At 36.3% G+C, this 19,952-nt stretch overlaps 2 protein-coding genes across 2 annotated transcripts; both read left to right on the forward strand.

Moving 5' to 3' along the window:
- Positions 1 to 6,286: 6,286 nt before the first annotated feature.
- SERAT3;2 (serine acetyltransferase 3;2) lies at positions 6,287 to 10,335 on the forward strand. The gene is made up of 10 exons (XM_086243445.1): positions 6,287 to 6,897; positions 7,212 to 7,409; positions 7,512 to 7,571; positions 7,918 to 8,013; positions 8,114 to 8,138; positions 8,443 to 8,537; positions 8,642 to 8,808; positions 8,926 to 8,999; positions 9,594 to 9,653; positions 9,856 to 10,335. The coding sequence occupies exons 1-10, from the start codon at positions 6,631 to 6,633 to the stop codon at positions 9,891 to 9,893; spliced, it is 1,080 nt and encodes a 359-aa protein (XP_086099571.1). The 5' UTR covers positions 6,287 to 6,630; the 3' UTR covers positions 9,894 to 10,335.
- Positions 10,336 to 11,034: 699 nt separating this feature from the next.
- Positions 11,035 to 19,707, forward strand: ATGRIP (Golgi-localized GRIP domain-containing protein). The gene is made up of 22 exons (XM_086243519.1): positions 11,035 to 11,250; positions 11,405 to 11,867; positions 11,993 to 12,108; positions 12,214 to 12,383; positions 12,498 to 12,591; positions 12,836 to 12,922; positions 13,052 to 13,132; positions 13,891 to 14,016; positions 14,254 to 14,362; positions 14,465 to 14,544; positions 15,169 to 15,297; positions 15,405 to 15,505; positions 16,341 to 16,474; positions 16,597 to 16,694; positions 16,773 to 16,892; positions 17,031 to 17,058; positions 17,203 to 17,261; positions 17,775 to 17,846; positions 17,920 to 17,967; positions 18,230 to 18,335; positions 18,475 to 18,533; positions 19,043 to 19,707. The coding sequence occupies exons 2-22, from the start codon at positions 11,450 to 11,452 to the stop codon at positions 19,151 to 19,153; spliced, it is 2,346 nt and encodes a 781-aa protein (XP_086099645.1). The 5' UTR covers positions 11,035 to 11,250; positions 11,405 to 11,449; the 3' UTR covers positions 19,154 to 19,707.
- Positions 19,708 to 19,952: the final 245 nt, after the last annotated feature.

The following is a 19,952-nucleotide window of genomic DNA, read 5'->3' on the forward strand; positions in this document are numbered from 1 at the left end:
CAGTTACACTGAAACTGAATTTCAAAAATTCAGTTACACTGAAACTGAATTTCAAGAATTCAATTACACTGAAACTGAATTTCAGAAATTCAGTTACACTAAATTGAAGAATTCAGTTACTGAAACTGAATTAAGTGATAAAACAATTATACCTCGACTAAAATGCAATTACACCTTAATTAAAAAACAATTACACCTTTACTAAAACAATTACACTTCACTAAAACAGTTACACCTTTACTGAATTCCGTTTCACTAAAAAGAACACAGCAACCTTATCAAAAAAAAACCAACAATACAACAAGTCATTGAGATGAGAGGAGTAGCCAACAATACAACGTCGTCCGATCACCTCACGCGCGACGAGTACACGACAGTCGCCACTGCCTCGATCTGTTTCTACCTGCAAATTTGATTCATCATATTTCAGAACCATAATTTCATTCAAAGTTCATTTAAAACTCATGTTTCACGAACTGAAACTGTTTCAAGAACTGAAACTGTTTCAAGAACTGAAACTGTTTCACGAACTGAAACTGTTTAATCAATAAATTAAGTAAATTTGTATATACTTATAAATCAATTAAAAAACTAACATTTCTATCCGATTAACATAATTAAGCTAGAACTGAATTTGAGGTGAAACTGAATTTCACAAATTGATTTATAAGTATATACAAATTTACTTAATTTATTGACTAAACAGTTTCAGTTCGTGAAACAGTTTCACGAACTGAAACTGTTTAATTTCAAGAATTTCACAAATTGATTCACAAAATCAATTTCGCAAACTGTACATTTCAAAAATGTTTGTGAATCAATTTCACAATCAGATTTCACAACATTTCACAAATAGTTTACAAACATACTTACAAATCAGTTCACAAATATACTTATAAATCAGATTCACAAGAATTTCAATCTCATTATCTAAATCAAAGAATTGATTTAACAAACATAAAGAACTCAGAGAGATGAGCATTTTCATACCAAAATCTTAACCATGGGTGGTCGGAGCCGCCGAATTCCGAGAGTGGCAGCAGCGGAGGTTGGGGTTTTCAAATTAGGGCTTTTGAAATTCAAGGCAATTGAACACAAATTTGTATACCAGTAGAGAGAGAATGTCGAGGGGAGAAGAATGGGACCGGAACCACTTCAATCTGCCGTCGGAATCGCCGGTAATGGCGGCGGTAAGTCTCGGACCTTCTCGGAGTCGATTCGCCGTCCACGGTAGTTAGTTGGAGAATCGGAGACCACCATCACACTCACCACGTCGAGAGGAAGCTTCTGGAAGTGGAGAGCAGCTGCGACGTCGCTGGAATCGCGAAGTCACCGCCGGAGATGACGATCGGACTTCGGGCTGCATTTGGTTTTCTGTGGATTTTATGGGAAAGAAAAGGCCATGAATAGATAGAAGAGGAAGAGGCGAGAAGAACCCAACCGGTCCGACACCTCGTCGCCTCCGGAATTGACGGATCGCCGGCGAGAGAGCTCAGATCTTCTTAGACCCGATATGGCGTCGACGTTTAGTTTCACGGCACGTGGAGGGCATAGGGAGGAAGAGGAAGGAGAGGCGAGTGTGATGGGACCGGTCTCGCCGGCAACCGTCGCCAGATGGCGGCGCACGCGCCGGCGACAGCAGCGGGGAGAGAGAGAGAGAGAGAGAGAGAGAGAGAGAGAGAGAGAGAGAGAGAGAGAGAGAGAGAGAGAGAGTATTAGTTGGCTGAAAATGAAAATAAAACAAAAGGGGTAAAACTGGAAAATTAAAATATGGAGAGTCAAAGTTGACTGGGTATTAGTTGACTAGGGGGTTTAGGAAAATATTAAATGTAAGATTGGGGGTTATAAGAGAGTTAGATTTTGGGTGGAGGTTATGAGAGATTTTATCTCTAATTAGGGGGTTTATAATTATTAACATGAAAAATAAAACCAGGTCCAAAGTGTACACTAGAAGCTGTTTGATAGAAGTACTGAAAGGAAACCCAACAACAACAATTACAAACCGCGCGCTGTGAGTGAGTCGGATATGCATCAGCTAGCCACCCAGATGCCATTGTCGTTTTATAATTTTGTACATACCAATCTAAACACCATGATTTCAGGTACAATGATTAACAAAATAATAGAGAATGTCTCTGGCCGTGTACATGACTATATACACTATCGACTCTGCACCTGTGTTCACTGTGTGTCCCAATCCTTGTGGAACAGTGGAAGACGTTGGTGGCTTCATTGCTTTTTCATTTGTGGCTTTCACGGCCCCTACACTACACTCACTCAAGTGAGTTGCAGCCTTGCAGCAGTTCTTCGCTCGTCGTTTGTCGCCTTGTGTTTTTGCGGCGAAAAAACTTTGTCAGTGTCAATAATAATTTAATTATTGATTTAAATGTAATTTGTTATTATTTATATAATAAAATTTTCCAAAAAATAATGTTCGGAGTATGCTTGTGAGTTTTGTCGTGGATTATAGGCTTGTAGCATATTACATTCCTTAGAAGCCTTATGTTGGTGACTTGGTGGTCACCATCACTTGGCTCGTAGTATTGAGCGTACACAAACACCATTTTGCGTATATACATATTACATGCCACCTCGGCTACAAATGTCTTGTATGGCTTCTTATGGCTATTTAGTCAAAAGTACGACGATGCTAATCAAGTTAAAATTATTTTTTTTAGTACTTGAGGGTATTTTGAGTTAATTTTTATGTATTAGACTAATTTTTTGGACTGATTAAAGACAGTCAATTCACATTGAGTCTAAAAGATTCACAAGAGATTTTACCTCGCTTGTTGCCTACCGCTAAAAACTAAACTGAAGACTCCAACTTAAGTGCCTAAATTTATAACTATACTTCCAAACCAACTCCTCCGACACATTAGAATTAAGTTGAAACTAATTTTCATTAAAGCTTTCGTAAGCTGGTTGGTGACGTTTCTTAATTCTTATCAGAGTTATACTCAAATTCAGATAACACAGCATGGTTACAATTAGAGATGTCAAATCACTATATCGGCTTTGTACATGTCCCACCCGCATTTTGTCTCAACTTTGTTTGATCACCTCAATCAATTTTAAGAAGCACGTACTTGATCAATTAAATCATAAGATAGAGACAACATCGTCCAATTATTGAAGCTCCTAATTAATTACAAAGAGTTGTGGTAAAGAAATTAAATTTTAAAACTGCATTAGTAAAAATATATATTTTTTTATTAGCATATTATATTGTGCAGTAGGTCATGTTCACAATGATTACATATTTACATGACGTACACGTAATATGGCTTAATTATCGATTTACCACCCAAAACTGTAACTCATTCCCACTTTACCACCTGAAAGTTTTTTTGTCCCAGATTACCACCTGTAACTTACATCCGTGTCCCATTTTACCTTGTTCCGTCAACAATTCTGTTAATGCTGACGATCTGGCCGTTAATGCTGACGTGGCGCGCTAGATGTGCGCCACGTGTCACATCTTTTTTTTATTTTTTTTTATTTTTTTATTTTTTTATTTTTATAAACTTTTGAAAATTAATTAAAAATAGCTCCGAACTCAGAAAAATACAAAAAAAATTCCTACGTACTCGTCTTGACTAGCATTAATTTACTATAAGGTTAAATTACCAATTTGCCCTCTAAAAATTTTCAAAAAAATTAGAAAGTCCAAATTTATTTCTAAAAAATTAAAATAAACTTTCCTCTATTAAATAAATTCTAGAAAAAATTCTAGAATTTTCGTAAACTCTTGGACAAATTCTCAAAAATATTTTGAAAAATTACCAAAAGCTTGTTTTAGAGAATTATTTCGAGACTTTACAGAAATTTTAGAATTTTTCTAGAATTTATTTTATAGAGAATTTTATTTTTCTCTAAGACCGAGAGGTCTTTTGGGTAGCAAGTGTTCACGAGAAAGGTATTGTTAGTTTTTAGAAGACTAACGGTGCAGACCTCATATTTTTTGGAGTTCGGGAGATTATTCTATGAATTTTCAAAGAGTCTAGAGTATTTTAATTTTCTAGAAATAAATTTGGATTTTCCAAATTTTTTGGAAATTTTTAGAGGGAAAATTGGCATTTTGACCCCATAGTAAATTAGTACTAGTTAAGACAAGTCGGTAGGAATTTTCCGTGTATTTTTCTAAGTTCGGAGCTATTTTTAATTAATTTTTAAAGTTTATAAAAATAGAAAAATTAAAAAATACAAAAAAGATGTGACACGTGGCGCACATCCAGCGCGCCACGTCAGCATTAACGGAATTGTTGACGGAACAAGGTAAAATAGGACACGGATGTAAGTTACAGGTGGTAATCTGGGACAAAAAAACTTTCAGGTGGTAAAGTGGGAATGAGTTACAATTTTAGGTGGTAAATCGATAATTAAGCCCACGTAATATAGTCTATTATGATTAAAGAATATGACCTCTTTAGCATTACCATACAAAATTGGTCCACAAAGCAAATTGGTCCACACGTAATATGTATGCAATGTCCTCTCTTCCCTGAGTGTTATCAAAGTGATTCGGGTATGATCTTTGGCTTTTATTCTTCAATATATAAATTGAGTTGCTTATTAAAGAGCCAATAATTAAGATCATGCCAGAATTATGTTGGCCAATACTATTTGGAAAACCTGTTGGGAAGTAATTTGACAAAATTCAGTCGAAGAGTATTGTATAGGCTGTCTAGCTTAGAAAGAATCACTTTGTGAGCTACTCATTTATTGGCAAGAGTAATTTCTTATTTAATGTATATTTCAGCAATTATAATAATTTATTAGGATAATCTAATCCTTGGCCCACGAATTGTTTTTAAATTTCAGCAATTATAATAATTTATTAGGGTAATTAATCTAATCCTCCTCATGTGTGACTCCTTTCCAACGTTATGAAAGATATAGTAACCTATTTTATCAGCATCGATTCGATAATATAATGGTATTGCTTGAATAGACGCAATAACAGGATCATTACTCGGGCATGAATTGGGCCACATGTACAAAAAATATATTTTGCTTAAGTATCGTACGTACTACATATGTATGCATCCCTTATAAAAGGTGATATATATAATATTGTTGTGGTTCGATCGATACCTATTAAATTTTGCCATTAAATATTTTCATAATTTGTTTATCGAAAATAATGTCATCATTTTTTTATGGAAAATAGTGTCATGATTTGCTTAAAGCATTTAGAAATGTCCTACTTTTTTTTTATTTGATTTGAGAAATGTCCTACTTCAACTGTTCAACATACATAAGGATAAACAAGATAAACATATTTGCTTAATAGTTAATACGGTTGAAAAGTATCACCATTTAGAGATTTTTTCTTATTACATATTGTATACAACTTCTCTTTCGCATTTAACCTCTCATATATATTTAGTCATCCATGGATTCTAAATAAGGAAAGGGCTCGTGAATATGGGGAGAGTCGAGAGACCTTAACTTGGAGCCTTGATTTAATGGGTGGAGAAATCCTAATAGCTCATGACCGAGTGATGTTAAGATAAGGTGGGAAATGATGAATTTGATATTCAAATTTTGTGCCTATATAGAAAAGAAAAAACACTTTTTTCTTTCTTGTTATATTAGAGACAATGTTTAGGCTAAACTCAAAAATTTCAAAATAACACATTTAATAAGGACAATACCATTTGTACGAGTATATCCCATTTTTAATAGAGAAGTTTATGACCACGATATGTTGTTTATAACATGACTATATATAAATGTGGTACATATAATATTACTTAACATAAATTAAAAATTACTAATTAATTTACTGATTTAGTGGTATTATTTTTTGATTTTGTTAGAAGATGTCTTAAATTTGAATCTCTTGTTACCAACTAGCTGTTGGACTTTAGGGCTGGCTTTGAGATTGTAGGAGCTTGAGGCGAATTATATAAATGGGGCTATCGACTCTTTATGTACATTATTTGAGTCTAATATAGTACATAAATTATAAGAAATTTATAAAATTTGAGGGTCCGAAGCGGTTATTTTATTTGCCTACCCTTAAGCTTTAGTGTTATTTTTTTCTTCAATGTCGGAAAAAGTATAGTTGGATTTCCCCTCCCAAAATAAAAGAAATAAAAAATTGGAACGCCATTCTAAAATATAACAAATGAATTTAATTTTTTTGTCTAAAAAATATAGGCAAAAAGAAGAAAAAAGCAGGGGAACAAACCGTAGCAAAATAAAAACCAAAGGCTTTTTAAAGGGGAAGAGCAGTGAGCCAGTGACACCCACACACATGATATGAGCCATTCATAAATCATATAATTGGGGTTCGTTTTTTCCCGGCGCTCTCTTATCAAAAACGCTCGCAGCCGTCTCTGTCTTCATCCCATCCGCGAAACACAAATCCAGAATTCAACGGAAGGCAAAAAGACGAAAACGCAGCAGTTTCACAACCATCACAACACGAGGACCACACCACACCCACACCCACTCTCTGTCACACCCAACCACACACCACCACCCCTACCGCCTTTACTCTCGTATCACACACTACCCACCCACTCCTCTGTTTTCTTCTTCTTTTTTGCTTATTTATGAGGCTCGCCTTCTCCATCGTCGACCCCTAGCTCCTCCTCTTCCTCTTCCTCTCAATCTCTCATGGCCTGTGTCAGCGACGAGACCAGCTGGGTCTCGCTCCCTAAAATGCTCTCCGACCGCATCTCTCTCAGAGAAGAGGACCACCGCAACGACGACGAAGAAGACCAGCCCGGCTTTTTTAGCTCCGAGTCTACCGCCTACCGTTTAGAGAAGGTTTTCCCTGTCTACGCATTGGGGATTCCCCGGCCCGACTCCGACCCGGTTGTTCTGGCTAATCTTTCAGGTGACCCGATTTGGGACGCCATCAGGGAAGAGGCTAAGCTCGAGGTACATACAATAGAAATACAATGCAATTTCTGAGCAACGATTGTTTTTTTATTTTATTTGCTTAGATAGTGGAATGGTGAAGTTTGGGAAATTTTGCTAGTGAGAAAGTAAAAAGCTTTAATAAACTATTTTGTTTTTTGGCTCCATAATTTGTTGCAGTTATTGCTTTTGTTGTGGTTAGCCAATTCAAAAGGCTGCATGGTGAACAACAACTTGTTTTGTATTACTTTTAATAAAAAACCCAGCAAGGAATTTTAGTTTTTATTTTTGGGTTTTGAAGAGGCCGAGTGATTTTATGGATTTTAAAACTGCAGGCAGAAAAGGAGCCAATTTTGAGTAGCTTCTTGTATGCCAGCATCTTGGCACACGATTGTTTAGAGCAGGCGTTGGGGTTTGTTCTTGCCAATAGACTGCAAAACCCGACACTCTTGGCAACTCAACTGATGGATATATTTCATGATGTGATGCTGCATGATAGAGAAATTCAACAATCCGTTCGCTTAGATGTGCAGGTAACTTCAAATTTGTGTCGAGAATATTATGGTTGACTTTGTTTATGCTTTGATACCATAGGGAAAAGTGTGTTCTATTGTTTTGAAATCTTGTTTTCTCAGGCATTTAAAGACCGTGATCCAGCTTGTTTGTCGTACTGTTCGGCCCTATTGTATCTTAAGGTATTCTGCTCTTGTCCTCTTCTTAACTAGTTATGATGTATTGGTCAAAAAAAACTAGTTATGATGTCAAAGAAAATGGAAATTAATATTTTAATCTATCTGGAATTCTGGATTGCTGGAATTCTGGATTGCTGGAATTGAAGATCCTGGTTGACAGTTAAAAACACAAATGCTTGAGTGAAGAAAAGCACTATTTCTATCCTTGTTATTTGTCACTCATCTTTTAGTTAGTGGGTGGAAGTATGAAAATTTCAATTATAATATTCTGATTTCCAGATAATTTTTTTTTTCTCTTCTTATAGATATAAAAAAGTGCATCTGTGATGTTGCAACTTTACTTTTGCAGGGTTACCATTCTTTGCAAGTACATCGAGTAGCTCATGCGTTGTGGAGTCAAGGACGCAAAGTATTGGCCTTGGCATTACAAAGCCGAATTAGCGAGGTAGTTTTCTACTTGGTTGAACCTTGATGAGCATTACTACCTATTTTACATGTTTGTGCTTTTCTGTTCTCCTTCTAATCTCAAAACAATTTTATCTCAGGTCTTTGGAGTGGACATTCACCCAGGTATGTTCCTTCTGCTCTGCAATCTGTAGACATCATCGTATTGAGTTTGACAAGAACAATGGTGGAATATTTTAAGCATAAACATGATGCAATTTTGGAAACTACTGCCATACATAGCTTCCCCCAACCCCAAAGTAAAGCATGTTTATATTTCTGTTAGCACTTGCTAATGGAACAATAGAACAACGTGTTCAAGAAAGTGAAAGATTTAGTGAATTTTTGTCTTTAGGAGATAGTGAAGGGCCTCTGGCTATGATGTAAGACTAACATTTACTATAATTTCTCTTTCATGGTGTTTCTAAAGCTGCAAAAATTGGAGAGGGAATATTGTTGGATCATGGCACAGGTGTGGTTATTGGTGAAACTGCTGTTGTAGGAAACAGAGTTTCATTGATGCAAGTAAGTCAATTTCATTATTCGTTTCTGTTTCCATATTGGTTCCTTTGTGTTGAGATGCCATGTTTTGATTACTAAGAAATATGTGTTCTGCACTTTATTGACAGGGTGTAACTTTGGGGGGAACTGGGAAAGAAATTGGTGATCGCCATCCAAAAGTAGGTGACGGTGCACTGATAGGAGCCAGTGCGACTATACTTGGGAATATAAAAATAGGTCAAGGAGCAATGATAGCTGCTGGTTCCCTTGTTCTGAAAGATGTTCCTCCACACAGGTAGAAAGTAATTTCTGATTTTCATTGTAGTGCTGTTTCCTGAATAAGTATTTTTTGTTCTACTGGGTTTGGGTTTACAATTTTATGAAAGTGACGTTCCTTTCTCTGTTTCTCAAGCATGGTGGCAGGAATACCGGCAAAGGTGATTGGATATGTAGATGAAAAAGATCCTTCGTTAACAATGAAGCATGGTATGCTATATGAGCAGGGGCTGCAAATAATAACTGTTTACGTTCGGGTTAGGTCTTGCATTTGTTTTATCACATTTGAATTATAACTAGGATGTTGAGAATTGAGATCAAGGCCAAGAAGTTAAAAGGAACCAAACTTATCACATATTCATTAGGATGTGAGCTAAAGTTATATGATGCAGGCATGCTGCTTCAGATTCTATACTGAGGGTTCTATAATCTGGAAAACTTTTCCTTGGAGAACTAGTTGCTCTTATACAAACGTAAATGGAACTATCATCAAAGTTTTAAATACGTAATCAACTAGAAGATTGGCTAGGCTAAAGAAAACTTGGTTATGTTTTGCTTATTTAATTGAAGCACTGTATTTGAGGATCGTATTGGATGCCGAAATGTTTAGAATTCTATGGTTTCATAAATGATTTATGATAATAAGGTGACACTCCAAAGAAATCTCTCTGTTAAATCATGTGGTGGTATTGTAGGTTGAATGCCCTCCTCCATTCATCTTGGCTTTCTTTAAAAGTGATGTTTGTTTGGTTCAATTTTTATTATCATGTCTTATATATCAGGCTTGTTGATATGAATGTGCAGATGCTACGAAAGAATTTTTTGCACATGTAGCTGATCGGTTTAGAGATGGAAGATCTGCTGGTTAGTGCGCTTTTTTGGTTTTTTTTTTTTTCCCATATGGTTCCCAAGACGCGATTCTCTTCATCTTTGCAGAGCTTTATTTGTTCCATGTCACTAAAGTTTTGCAACTTGTCACTTATGGTGTCTTTTGGGATTGATACTGTTGAAATTCTTTTATTGGTCTGGCAATTCATGTTTTTAAATCACTTTGCATGATTTTCAGGAGGTCAGAGTTCAGAAAGAAATGCTGGGGGAGCTTGAGAGACGTAGGTAGGTGTAGATCTCCATTGCTAAATTGCTACTGCAAAGGCATGTTGTTGTCCTTGGAAGGGAAAGTGAATTGTATCAGCGTGTATTATACAACTTCATTAACCATTTTCACTCTTTTGCTATATGTGCTGATGGTGAGGTTCTTTGAGTCATACCAGTGGCTTAGAATACAAGAGAGTTTAAACTAAGCACCTGATTTCTTCTCTTTTTCCCGCCATAACCAATTTTGGGAGAACCAGCAACAAATTTCTTTTAAAGTAGCCATGACCCAGAAAGAAATGAACCCCAAATCAGATGGGGAGAAGATAAGCTTGTTGAGGATCACCCTTGTTTTCCATTTTATGCTCTTGTAATCAAAACTTTACTGCATTAATATATTGAATGCATCAGAAAAAGGAAAATTTATAGAAGGAACATTATTGTTTTTGGGTTATATTTTAAGATATTGGTGGCTTGACCAATTTACTATTATCATATTTATTGCATATGCTATGCGATTTCTTAGTTTTTGCTTAAGCATATACTTACTAGCTTATGATTACTTTAATGGGTTCTTGGTCTATTATGATGCATCATTAAGAAAGGAATGAATTTAAAATTGATTGGAACAAACAAGGAATTGCTTTACTTGCAAGGGATACAAGACAATAAAGAAATATTTATATTAAGCCCTCAAGATTAGTGTAAATGGTAGGATAGGGCTCTAATGAGGTAAATAATTTATCATTTTGAAGAAAAAACAAAAGAAATCGGGATCTATCTCATTTTTACATTGGAGTTATTTGGTAATTTTATGAAGAGATAAACTTGATAGTTGATAGTAAGATTTTATTTTTTATTTTTTGATTAAACTTGATAGCAAGATTAGTGAATAGAATATTCAATATTGCACTCTATCGGGCTTAAAAAGAACTAAAATTTGAGAACTTGGGCTTCATCAAAAGTTCCGGTTGGAATTCAGTTGGGATTCCACTCCAGTTTGGGTGTACACAGTAATTTGGGCTCAACTAAGTTACAGTTTACACTTTACAAGCTCGAAAAGCGTATTCAATTACTAAAACACCCTTGTAAAATTAAAGTATTTCCAGATTACGATACGTCCAATCGTCCACCGTTAGAGAAGCTTATAGGCTTGCAAGTCCGTGCAAAAACGGCAGCGTTTGTCACTTCACTCCCGCGCTGTGCCGCTGTGTGCTTGGCCAGCGTTACACCCCAAGCCGAGCGACACCACCGATCTCCGTCTCCACTCTCCATCGCCACCGTCGCCACCGTCGCCAATTCAACCAAAATTGAGTAATAACCAATTTTGCTTTGCTTGATAGATCTCCATCCTTCAGCTGCCCAAAAGGTACAGTTAACTTATTGATTCAAATTTCATTATTGTCTCGATTTTCACCGAAACACTGAATTGGCTTCGCCGCTTGTTCTGGTTTTGATATGATGCGATGAGATCCACACATTCAGAGGCACGGCCTTGAAGTCTTTGTGTTTGTCTCTCTCAGGTAGGAGTTGGTTGTATAAACTCGAGGCTCAAACCGAGCGCAACAATGGCCGAAGAGGCTGAGGGTCAAATAAGAGACAATTTCAAACCTCAGAAACACTCGTCTGAAACGAAACACGGCAGCCATGGAGATCTCGCATTGGAGAATGGCAGCTCGTGCTCGAGCGATAGCGATGCTCATGATCAGCTTGTCCAGATGGTCATGGAACTCAAATTCCAGAACGAATTCCTCAAGTCTCAGTTCGAAGGCTTTCAGACTTTGAAACAAGCAGAACCGAGTGTGCAGGAAGGTGGTGAATCGGAAGAGGTGGAGCAACTCCGTCAAACGATAGAGTCGTTGAATGTACAGCTTGTGGAAGAGAAGCTAACACGAGCTGCTGCAGAAGAGGCTCTGAAGCATCTTCGAGAAGAGTACTCGGAAGCAGATGCGAAAGCGCAAGACCTCTCTGCAAAGCTTGCTGAAGGTCAGATTAGGTCTCAGCCATTCGTAATTTGTTGTTTCTTTTAGAAAATGTAGCTTATAACTTTGGATTTTTCGTATGATTTGTTCGTAGTCTGAAAATGTGGCATTGTTTGTTCCTTTGTGTAGCTCAACACAAATTGGATCAAGAAATAAAAGAACGCGAAGAGAAGTACTCTGATCTTGACTCGAAATTCAGCAGGCTTCACAAGCGAGCCAAGCAGCGAATTCAAGATATTCAAAAGGTAAATTATCTCCCGATGGTTTGCATTGAATTTTTGTATAAAAGGAAAGCTGCTGTTAAAGTGGAAATTTAGTTCAGATGTTGATTGGAGAATGTCTTTTTTCAGGAAAAAGATGACCTTGAGGCTCGATTTCGTGAAGTAAATGAAACAGCTGAGCGAGCAGTATCCCAACAGTCAGCATTGCAGCAAGAGCTGGACAGAACCAGACAACAAGCAAATGATGCACTAAAAGCGATTGATGCAGAGAGGCAACAATTAAGAAGTGCAAACAATAAGTAAATCTCCAGTTAACTGCCTACTATGACCAATTTATGTATATATTGAGAAACTAGTAAATGTTTCTGTCATTTACTTTCTTGACTGTAATTGTGGTGCTGACGTACGTTCAGACTACGAGACAACATTGAGGAATTGCGACATTCATTGCAACCAAAAGAGAGTGCTATTGAGGCATTGCAACAGACAATTTTGGAGAAGGAGCAGGTATGAAGGTTTATGCTTATACTTCAGGAGGTTCAGTTTCTGTTTTCAAACTTTTCTGTTGATGGATCAAGAAGTCCATTGCATCTTCTTGTGTGTCTATTAATAGAGATAACCTACCATGTGTTTGTTTTCTGTCTATGGATGTTTGCATATGTGCTTAGTGTACCATCCATCTTTATGCACCGAGTATCCCTTAGATTTAGACCTTCAATTTATTTTACAACTACAAATGCATTTATATCAGATGTTGGAAGACATGCAAGGGTTGCTGCAGGCTGCTGATGAAAAAATGCAAGCTTCAATAGCTGAACTCTCTGCTAAACATCAGAAGGTGTAATTGCATTCATATGCCTAAATTTGTGGCCCTCTTTGGTTATAAAAAAAAGTACTGTGTTTCTTTCCCTGCTATTACATTCACCAAGGAGTGCTTTAGTTACTCTTTTGTCTCTGTTTTCTTCAGAATTTGGAGAGTCTGGAAGCCCAACTTGCTGATGCATCATCTGATAGAAATAAAGCAACTGAAAGTATTTCTTCATTGCAGGTGAGAGTTTTTATTATATTGTTCACCCCATCTTTTAATGACTTATAGATAGGGCTGAAATTAAGCTGAGCCAAGCATCAAATCTTTGACTCATTTGTTTAATTTTGGATTGAGCACAAGCTGATCTCAGCTTATTAATGAGCTTGAGTACGTATTCTAGTTTAGTTCATTAATTTGTAAGTGGGCATGAGCATTTTTACAAGCTCATTTGATAGATTTCTGCACTCCTAATACATCACTTATCATACAAGTAGAACTTGAAACCTCTACAAAGTAAAAACTTATCCTTATCCTCTATAACCATAAGTCCTTTAGGTACCAAGTGAATAACCACGACACAAAATTGAGATATTTTTGTAACCTTTTCAAAAAGCTTATATCAATCAGTGTTAAGCCCATAATTAGTTTGGGTGTAAGTCAACATCTTTGTTCATCAGTCTGCATAGGAATGGATTAGCATGTGTCAATCAAGTGCAAAGTGGGCCTTAAAATTAATTACCATAAACAATTTAAGTCAAGCCTGAGTCTTCAGCTCCTTTCGATTGCAGCCCACTATGAATATAATAGAAAGGTATAAGATATATAAGCGGCTTGAAAATTTGCTTTCAGAATGGCAAGACAATAAGGTAGCAGTGGACCACTGGTCTTATCTTTATCTTTGCCTGGTTTTGGGATAATCTTACTCCATTTCATAGTTTCACTGGAGGTTTCTGGAATTTGCAAATGGATCAGACTAATTGACAAATGTAATTTTCCAGATGCTAGTTGCGGAGAAAGAGTCTAAGATTGCAGAGATGGAAGCAGCGTCAACGGGTGAGGCAGCAAGGCTTAGAGCTGCTGTGGAAACTGTAAAAGGAGAGCTTGCTCACCTGAAAAATGAGAATGTACAAATTTCACTTATTGGATAAGTAAAAACTTATGCAAATGTATTACAGGCCTCCAGGATTAATTATTTTTTCATCTTATTTGGAAGTCTGTAATGTGTGGTTCCTTATTTGATGCACTTTTGTTGACTTAGAGGGATGCTTTTTACGTCTCCAACAAATATCACCATTAGCCTTGCCTTTTGTGATATATTGCTTCTAAATTTGACATATCCTAAAAGTATATCATTTTTTCAGGAGAAAGAAAAGGAGAGCTGGGAAGCTGCCTCCCGGGCACTGAAAACGAAGCTGGAAATTTCTGAGAGCAACCGGATATGTGCTGAAATTGAAGTAGCCAAAATGAGAAGTATATTCTTATTCCTTACTGAATTTTCATCTGTTTAGGTGTATATTATATATATATATATATATTTTTATATCAGTGTAACATGCTTTTCCTATTGGGCAGGCCAGCTGGAGTCAGAGGTGTCTTCACAAACACAAATGCTTGATGCGAAAGATGCTGAACTTGTGGCCATCAAGGAGGAGGTATAAATTCACTCTCTCTTCCCCCATCATCATCCACCCCTCTAGTGAATGGTGTGGAGAATTATATCTTTTATCTTTTTTCCCCCCTTTCTTTTTATTGTGGTTAAACTTTAGTGAATATTTTGTTGGTAATAATAACAGTGTTAGTATATGTTAGTTATATATATATGTATATTAGTTACACACACACATATCTGGGATCAGGGGGAATTTGGATTGCTATGGGAAATAAAAATTCTATAGACAGAGAGTGCTGTCATATCTTAAAGATTGACAGCTGTAGGGAAGAGCTCATGGTGAGGGCACCCTCATGATGCATTCAACTGAGTTAGAAGACAGTAGCCAACAGTTTTATTTATTGGTGCTTTTACAGAAGTGGGACAACCATTGATTGGTTGGAGATATGTTTGGTTAGAGCTAACAGAAGATTTTGTTTCAATGTTCCTCCATTATTGGAATCTTCCTCTCAGACATCCACATAACTTGCAGACTTGTATCAAGGGATATGTTCTTGCTTAACTATACAGCAAAGTTTGCTGTGATGTTGTTGAAGATGAAGTTCACATTTAAATATTTCCTGATCTGTCTTCTGTCCTCATTTGTTCTACCCATCATATCTTGCAGATCAACCGCCTCCAAAGTGAATTCTCTTCTTACAAAGTCCGTGCTCATGCACTTCTCCAAAAGAAGGATGCAGATCTAGCTGCAGCTAAAGACTCCGAACATGTCAAAGAACTTGAGGAAGCACTAAAAGTGGGTGCTTGTAATTAATCTTTATTTTTGTAGCATGAAGAAAAATCTTGAACTGACATGTGCATCTGCCAATCCCTTTTATTAATTACATATATTTTGTCCTGTAGGAAGCTGAAAAAGAAATATCAATTGCCTCTGCAGAAAAGAATAAGGCCCTTCAAGATCTTCAGGATGCTTTGACTAATCACTATAAAGACCTAGCAGAAAGGTAAATTATTGCTGAATTTGTCATAGTGAGCTTCATCAAGACCTGTTTACCCTAGTTATTTATTTATTTCTTTGAGAAAAAATTTCTCCTTCTTTCATGCAATAACTAATAAGCCCAAAGATGTGTCACATCAATGCACTGCCCTATCTTTTAATTTGGAATTCTTTTGTTTCTTATTTTTCTTTTTAATGAGGGTTGTTATTTTCTAACTGGAAAGTTTTAACTTATCAGTTGAGTGACTTGAGGCGGAGGAACTTCCAGTATTAGACTGATAAACTGTGTCAAATAACTATACTGAAACTACGTTAATTTAAATTTTGTGCAGGTAATTTCAAGACAGATAGAAAAATTTAGCACCATGAGTAATTTATCATTTAAGTTTTCTAGGTTTTCCATTGCTCTGCTTTATAGGTCTTCGGTTTGTTATTGTTTCATTCTTTCGCTAGTCAAATTCTTGAGTGGGATTATGTAATTTATCAATGAATTATTGAATTAATGAGTTAATAAGACTAATGCAGAAATGGTATGGATATATTTCACTCATAAGAGGGAAATATTATTATCAATTATACCAGAAGTACATACTACTGATCAGATGCAACAAATTCCAGCAATTAGCTGTTTTAGAGTTCTAGGCGATTGTTCACCATCTTCACAATCTGAATTATTTTAGTCATGATGGCCGTTCTTTTCCCCAATGTAGTTTTATCTTGTGTGATGTCTGAAAGCATTCCACTCTTCATGGAGTGTTGTTTAATTGTTTGCAGAGCTAGGTAATATACTTCTGTGCGGTATTAAGCAATGAACTTGATCTTTTGGTTTCACTTTGTTACAGAGATGCAGCTCTTAACAATGCCATGCAGCAGATCAAGAGCTTAGAAACAAAGCTTGACTCTGTTAATGCCCATTATCGATCAGCAAAAGAAGCATGGGACGCGAGCCTTAATAATTTGGAAGAAACATGGCGTGGTAATATCTCCATGCTAATCCAAATTCAAATCATGTTTCTTAATGTTTGTTTTTCTAGTTCTAAGAAATGCTTATTGTTCAAAGTTTGAGAGCAGTTATTCTTGAAATAAACATTTTTGCAGTAAGATGTGACACGTTGAGAGCTCAAAATGAAGCATCTTCTGGAGAAGATATAAAAAAAGAATTGGAAGAGCTCAAATTACGGTATAAAAAATTGAAGGTAATTTACATTTTTTTTTTTAGCTCTGATATAATGTTTAAATTTTTGTTTCATCTCAAGTGTATTCATTTTTTGTAGGAGGAGCACAATTCTTTTCGTAATCTTGCTGATAGAATGATGGAGGAGAAGGACAAAGAAATTTCTAGACTTGTAGATGATAATAAGAATCTTCATCAATCTTTGGAGTCAAGACCACCAGTAGGTTTCTTTTTCTTTTTGTTTTTCTTTTGAGTAACATCTAAATTTTATCCTGGCACTTCAAGTTTATGATGGTTTTTTTTTTTTTTTTTCCATATTTGCAATCCTTTGTCCTGACATTGTGGTATATAATCTCAGGCTGATCATAATGATAATTATAACACAGGTAGGACATCCTGAATACACTTTCTTATTATCTTTTCCAATTAGATAAAGAGTTTTTGTATTACTGGATTTAAGGAGTTTTTAACCTTTTGGGGGTGCCTAGTGGAGTTCTAACGTATCCCTTTCCTCACAATGGTATAATCAGGCATGCATAAACAGGATGCATCAAGTATAAGCACCTCTGCAGCAGAACAGCAGATTCTGGTAATCATATTTGCAGTGTGCTTTCAATTTTATATTTACTTTCATGTCTTGCCAAGGAAAAAGTGAAACTCAAGTGTTTTCTTGAACCCTTTATATTAGCATGGATGGTCAGGCTAGAGATTTATAGTTGTGATCATATAAGACAACTGAAATGGATCAAATTAGAATATCTAGGTGCTTCATTTCTGCAGTGATGAACTTGATGGTAATCACAGCAAAGTTATATTGATTCTTATAGGGTTCAATTTCATATCTGTTTATCATTTTCCCTTGTTTATCATTAATATCTTAGTTTTCTCACCAAGTATTAGTTTCTGAGGTGGTCCTACATCCTCTTACTGATATGGTATGATGGTCTAAAGTGGTGATATTTATAATAACCTGCCTACATGGAGGTTCAAGATCTTACTCTGAGCTCCAAGTCTATGAGATACTATCACAGACTTGCACCCTTTTTCTCTTTTTTCATGCCGTGCATCCATATATTCATGTGCTGGTTTATATGAATTTCAGATTTTAGCAAGGCAACAAGCGCAAAGAGAGGAAGAGCTAGCACAGTCACAGCGGCACATTTTAGCGCTTCAGGTGTGTAATCCCTCATCTTGGTTACTACTTTTCTATAGTGCAGTTCTGATACATGTTTATTGTTTCAACTCAGGAGGAACTTGAGGAGCTGGAGCGTGAGAATCGTCTGCATAGCCAACAGGTATCAAGAAGCCTGAATGTTTGCATATAGTAGCCCCTTTTCTTTTGTCCTGGTTTATTTCAGTTATTTGGGTAATTTTTTGAATGTTTCAGTAAGTCATGGAATGCAGGCAGTCAATAGAATTTTTTATAAATTGAACATATCTGAAATGAAAATGCCAATGAATGGCATTAGTGACTGATATTTAATGTAAGGTGAAATCACCTATGATTTTTGTTTGCCTTTGTTGATACGATTTTTTGAATGTCCTACGTATATGTAGGAGGCCATGTTGAAGGCTGAGCTTCGCAACATGGAAAGAATGCAGAAGAGGGAAGGAGTAGATATGACTTACTTGAAAAATGTAATATTAAAGCTTCTTGAAACAGGTATTTCTATAAAAGATTGATGTAACAATCAAAGTGGATTTATTTTTTTTTTTTGTAAATTATTTTTCTATATTCAAATGATCATCTAGTGAGATACAAGTGATGTTGGAAAGTCTGATTGTTTTTATCACTCAAATAGGTGAAGTGGAGGCTCTATTACCTGTAGTTGCTATGCTTCTTCAATTTAGTCCGGAAGAGGTGAAATTCTTCTCTCATATTTTATGTTGTAGTTATAGTTGGCAGTTGTCTAGGACATGACACTAAAGATGCCCTTAAACTTCTAGAGCATAGGTTTTAACTGGACCTGCCTAAATGACAGCAGGACCACTAATTGAACATAACAATGAAACATTATTAACCCATCAGCTTTGATTATTTGGAAGAGCCTGCAACAGGATTTTATAGGGGACTACAAATCTAATCGGCAAGTATTGTATAGCCCATTAACAATAATGCTGATGTTATTGCTTGTTTCTCATGCCTTCTGTATAATGACTGCCCTAGTGTCATAGACAGTGTAACACTTACTTTACATTGTTCCATAAATAATGATGGGATGCATCTCATCGCATTATGATAGCATGAGTCCCCACCTCTCATGTCTGGGGATTCTGCTCATATCTCTATGGAAGTTTCTAGGGTTCCCTTGCGGTCTTACTAGATTGTCAATGGCATTTTAATTTATGCATTTTATATACTTAATGCAGATGCAGAAGTGTCAACAAGCATACCGCACATCTGCAGATGTTCCTCCTAGCCCAGCAAGTGATGCTTCAGGATCCACTGTCTCTCTTTTCTCAAGATTCTCATTTTCATAGGGCACTTCTGAAGATTGTGAAGAATTCTTTGCACGAAAACCGGCTGCTACAGCTATCCAGCTGCTTGCCTCCAGATCAAAAGGCAGAGGTGCGGTCATAGTAAATCTTGTATTCTTTTGTAACAGGGAACTATTGTTTCTCAACACTGCCCAACAAATGTAAAGTACAACAGAGCAATATACATCAGGAAGAGATCGAACATTTTGGCCGTGCTAAGTTATTCCATCTGGAAGGAACCTCTTCACCCACAATTTATTGTAGAGTGTAACAAAGCAAACCATGCTTTGGAGATTATTTTGGGACAATAAACTTATTGGAAAGTTGAAGGCATGGTTTAGGCGACATCTGATTTTTCTAATTTCTTTTTGGGGTGGGGTTCAGACTTCAGAACTCAGAAGGCTTCTGATCTGATTACTTGTACGATTTAGACCAAATGGTAGCTTCAGCAGTCATCTGGTTGTGTTTTTGCCTCTGTTCCCACTCGTTCACGTTGCTATTACGTGCCATTGTTTATAAATTATTTAAGTGATGCTTTATTTTTGTTTGGTTGTGAATCAATCTGTGTACTGTGACCATCCATTTTACCATCAGGTGGTTTGCGGGTGGGTGATGAATGATAATGCCCAAAGATTTTTCTACTTGCATTTCTTTTTGGGAGAGTGTGGTTGTCAGAGGATGATTTACAATTTTCCCAGAGTATATCAGATTATAAAAAATAAATTTTCCAGAGTATAATTTGCTCAAATATATATTTTTTTAGTGAAAATAGCATGATTGCCTTAAAGTAGAGGAGAGGTCT

This window comes from Dryas octopetala, chromosome 5 (genome assembly GCF_963921425.1).
Source record: "Dryas octopetala chromosome 5, drDryOcto1.1, whole genome shotgun sequence".
In the NCBI taxonomy this organism is placed as follows: domain Eukaryota; kingdom Viridiplantae; phylum Streptophyta; class Magnoliopsida; order Rosales; family Rosaceae; genus Dryas; species Dryas octopetala.

Coding starts and splice junctions, on each gene's coding strand:
- ATGRIP (XM_086243519.1), top strand. CDS start 11,450: ATGGCCGAAGAGGCTGAGGGTCAAATAAGAGACAATTTCAAACCTCAG. Junction 12,923..13,051: donor TCTCTGCTAAACATCAGAAG/GTGTAATTGCAT, acceptor TGTTTTCTTCAG/AATTTGGAGAGTCTGGAAGC. Junction 14,363..14,464: donor TGAAGTAGCCAAAATGAGAA/GTATATTCTTAT, acceptor CCTATTGGGCAG/GCCAGCTGGAGTCAGAGGTG.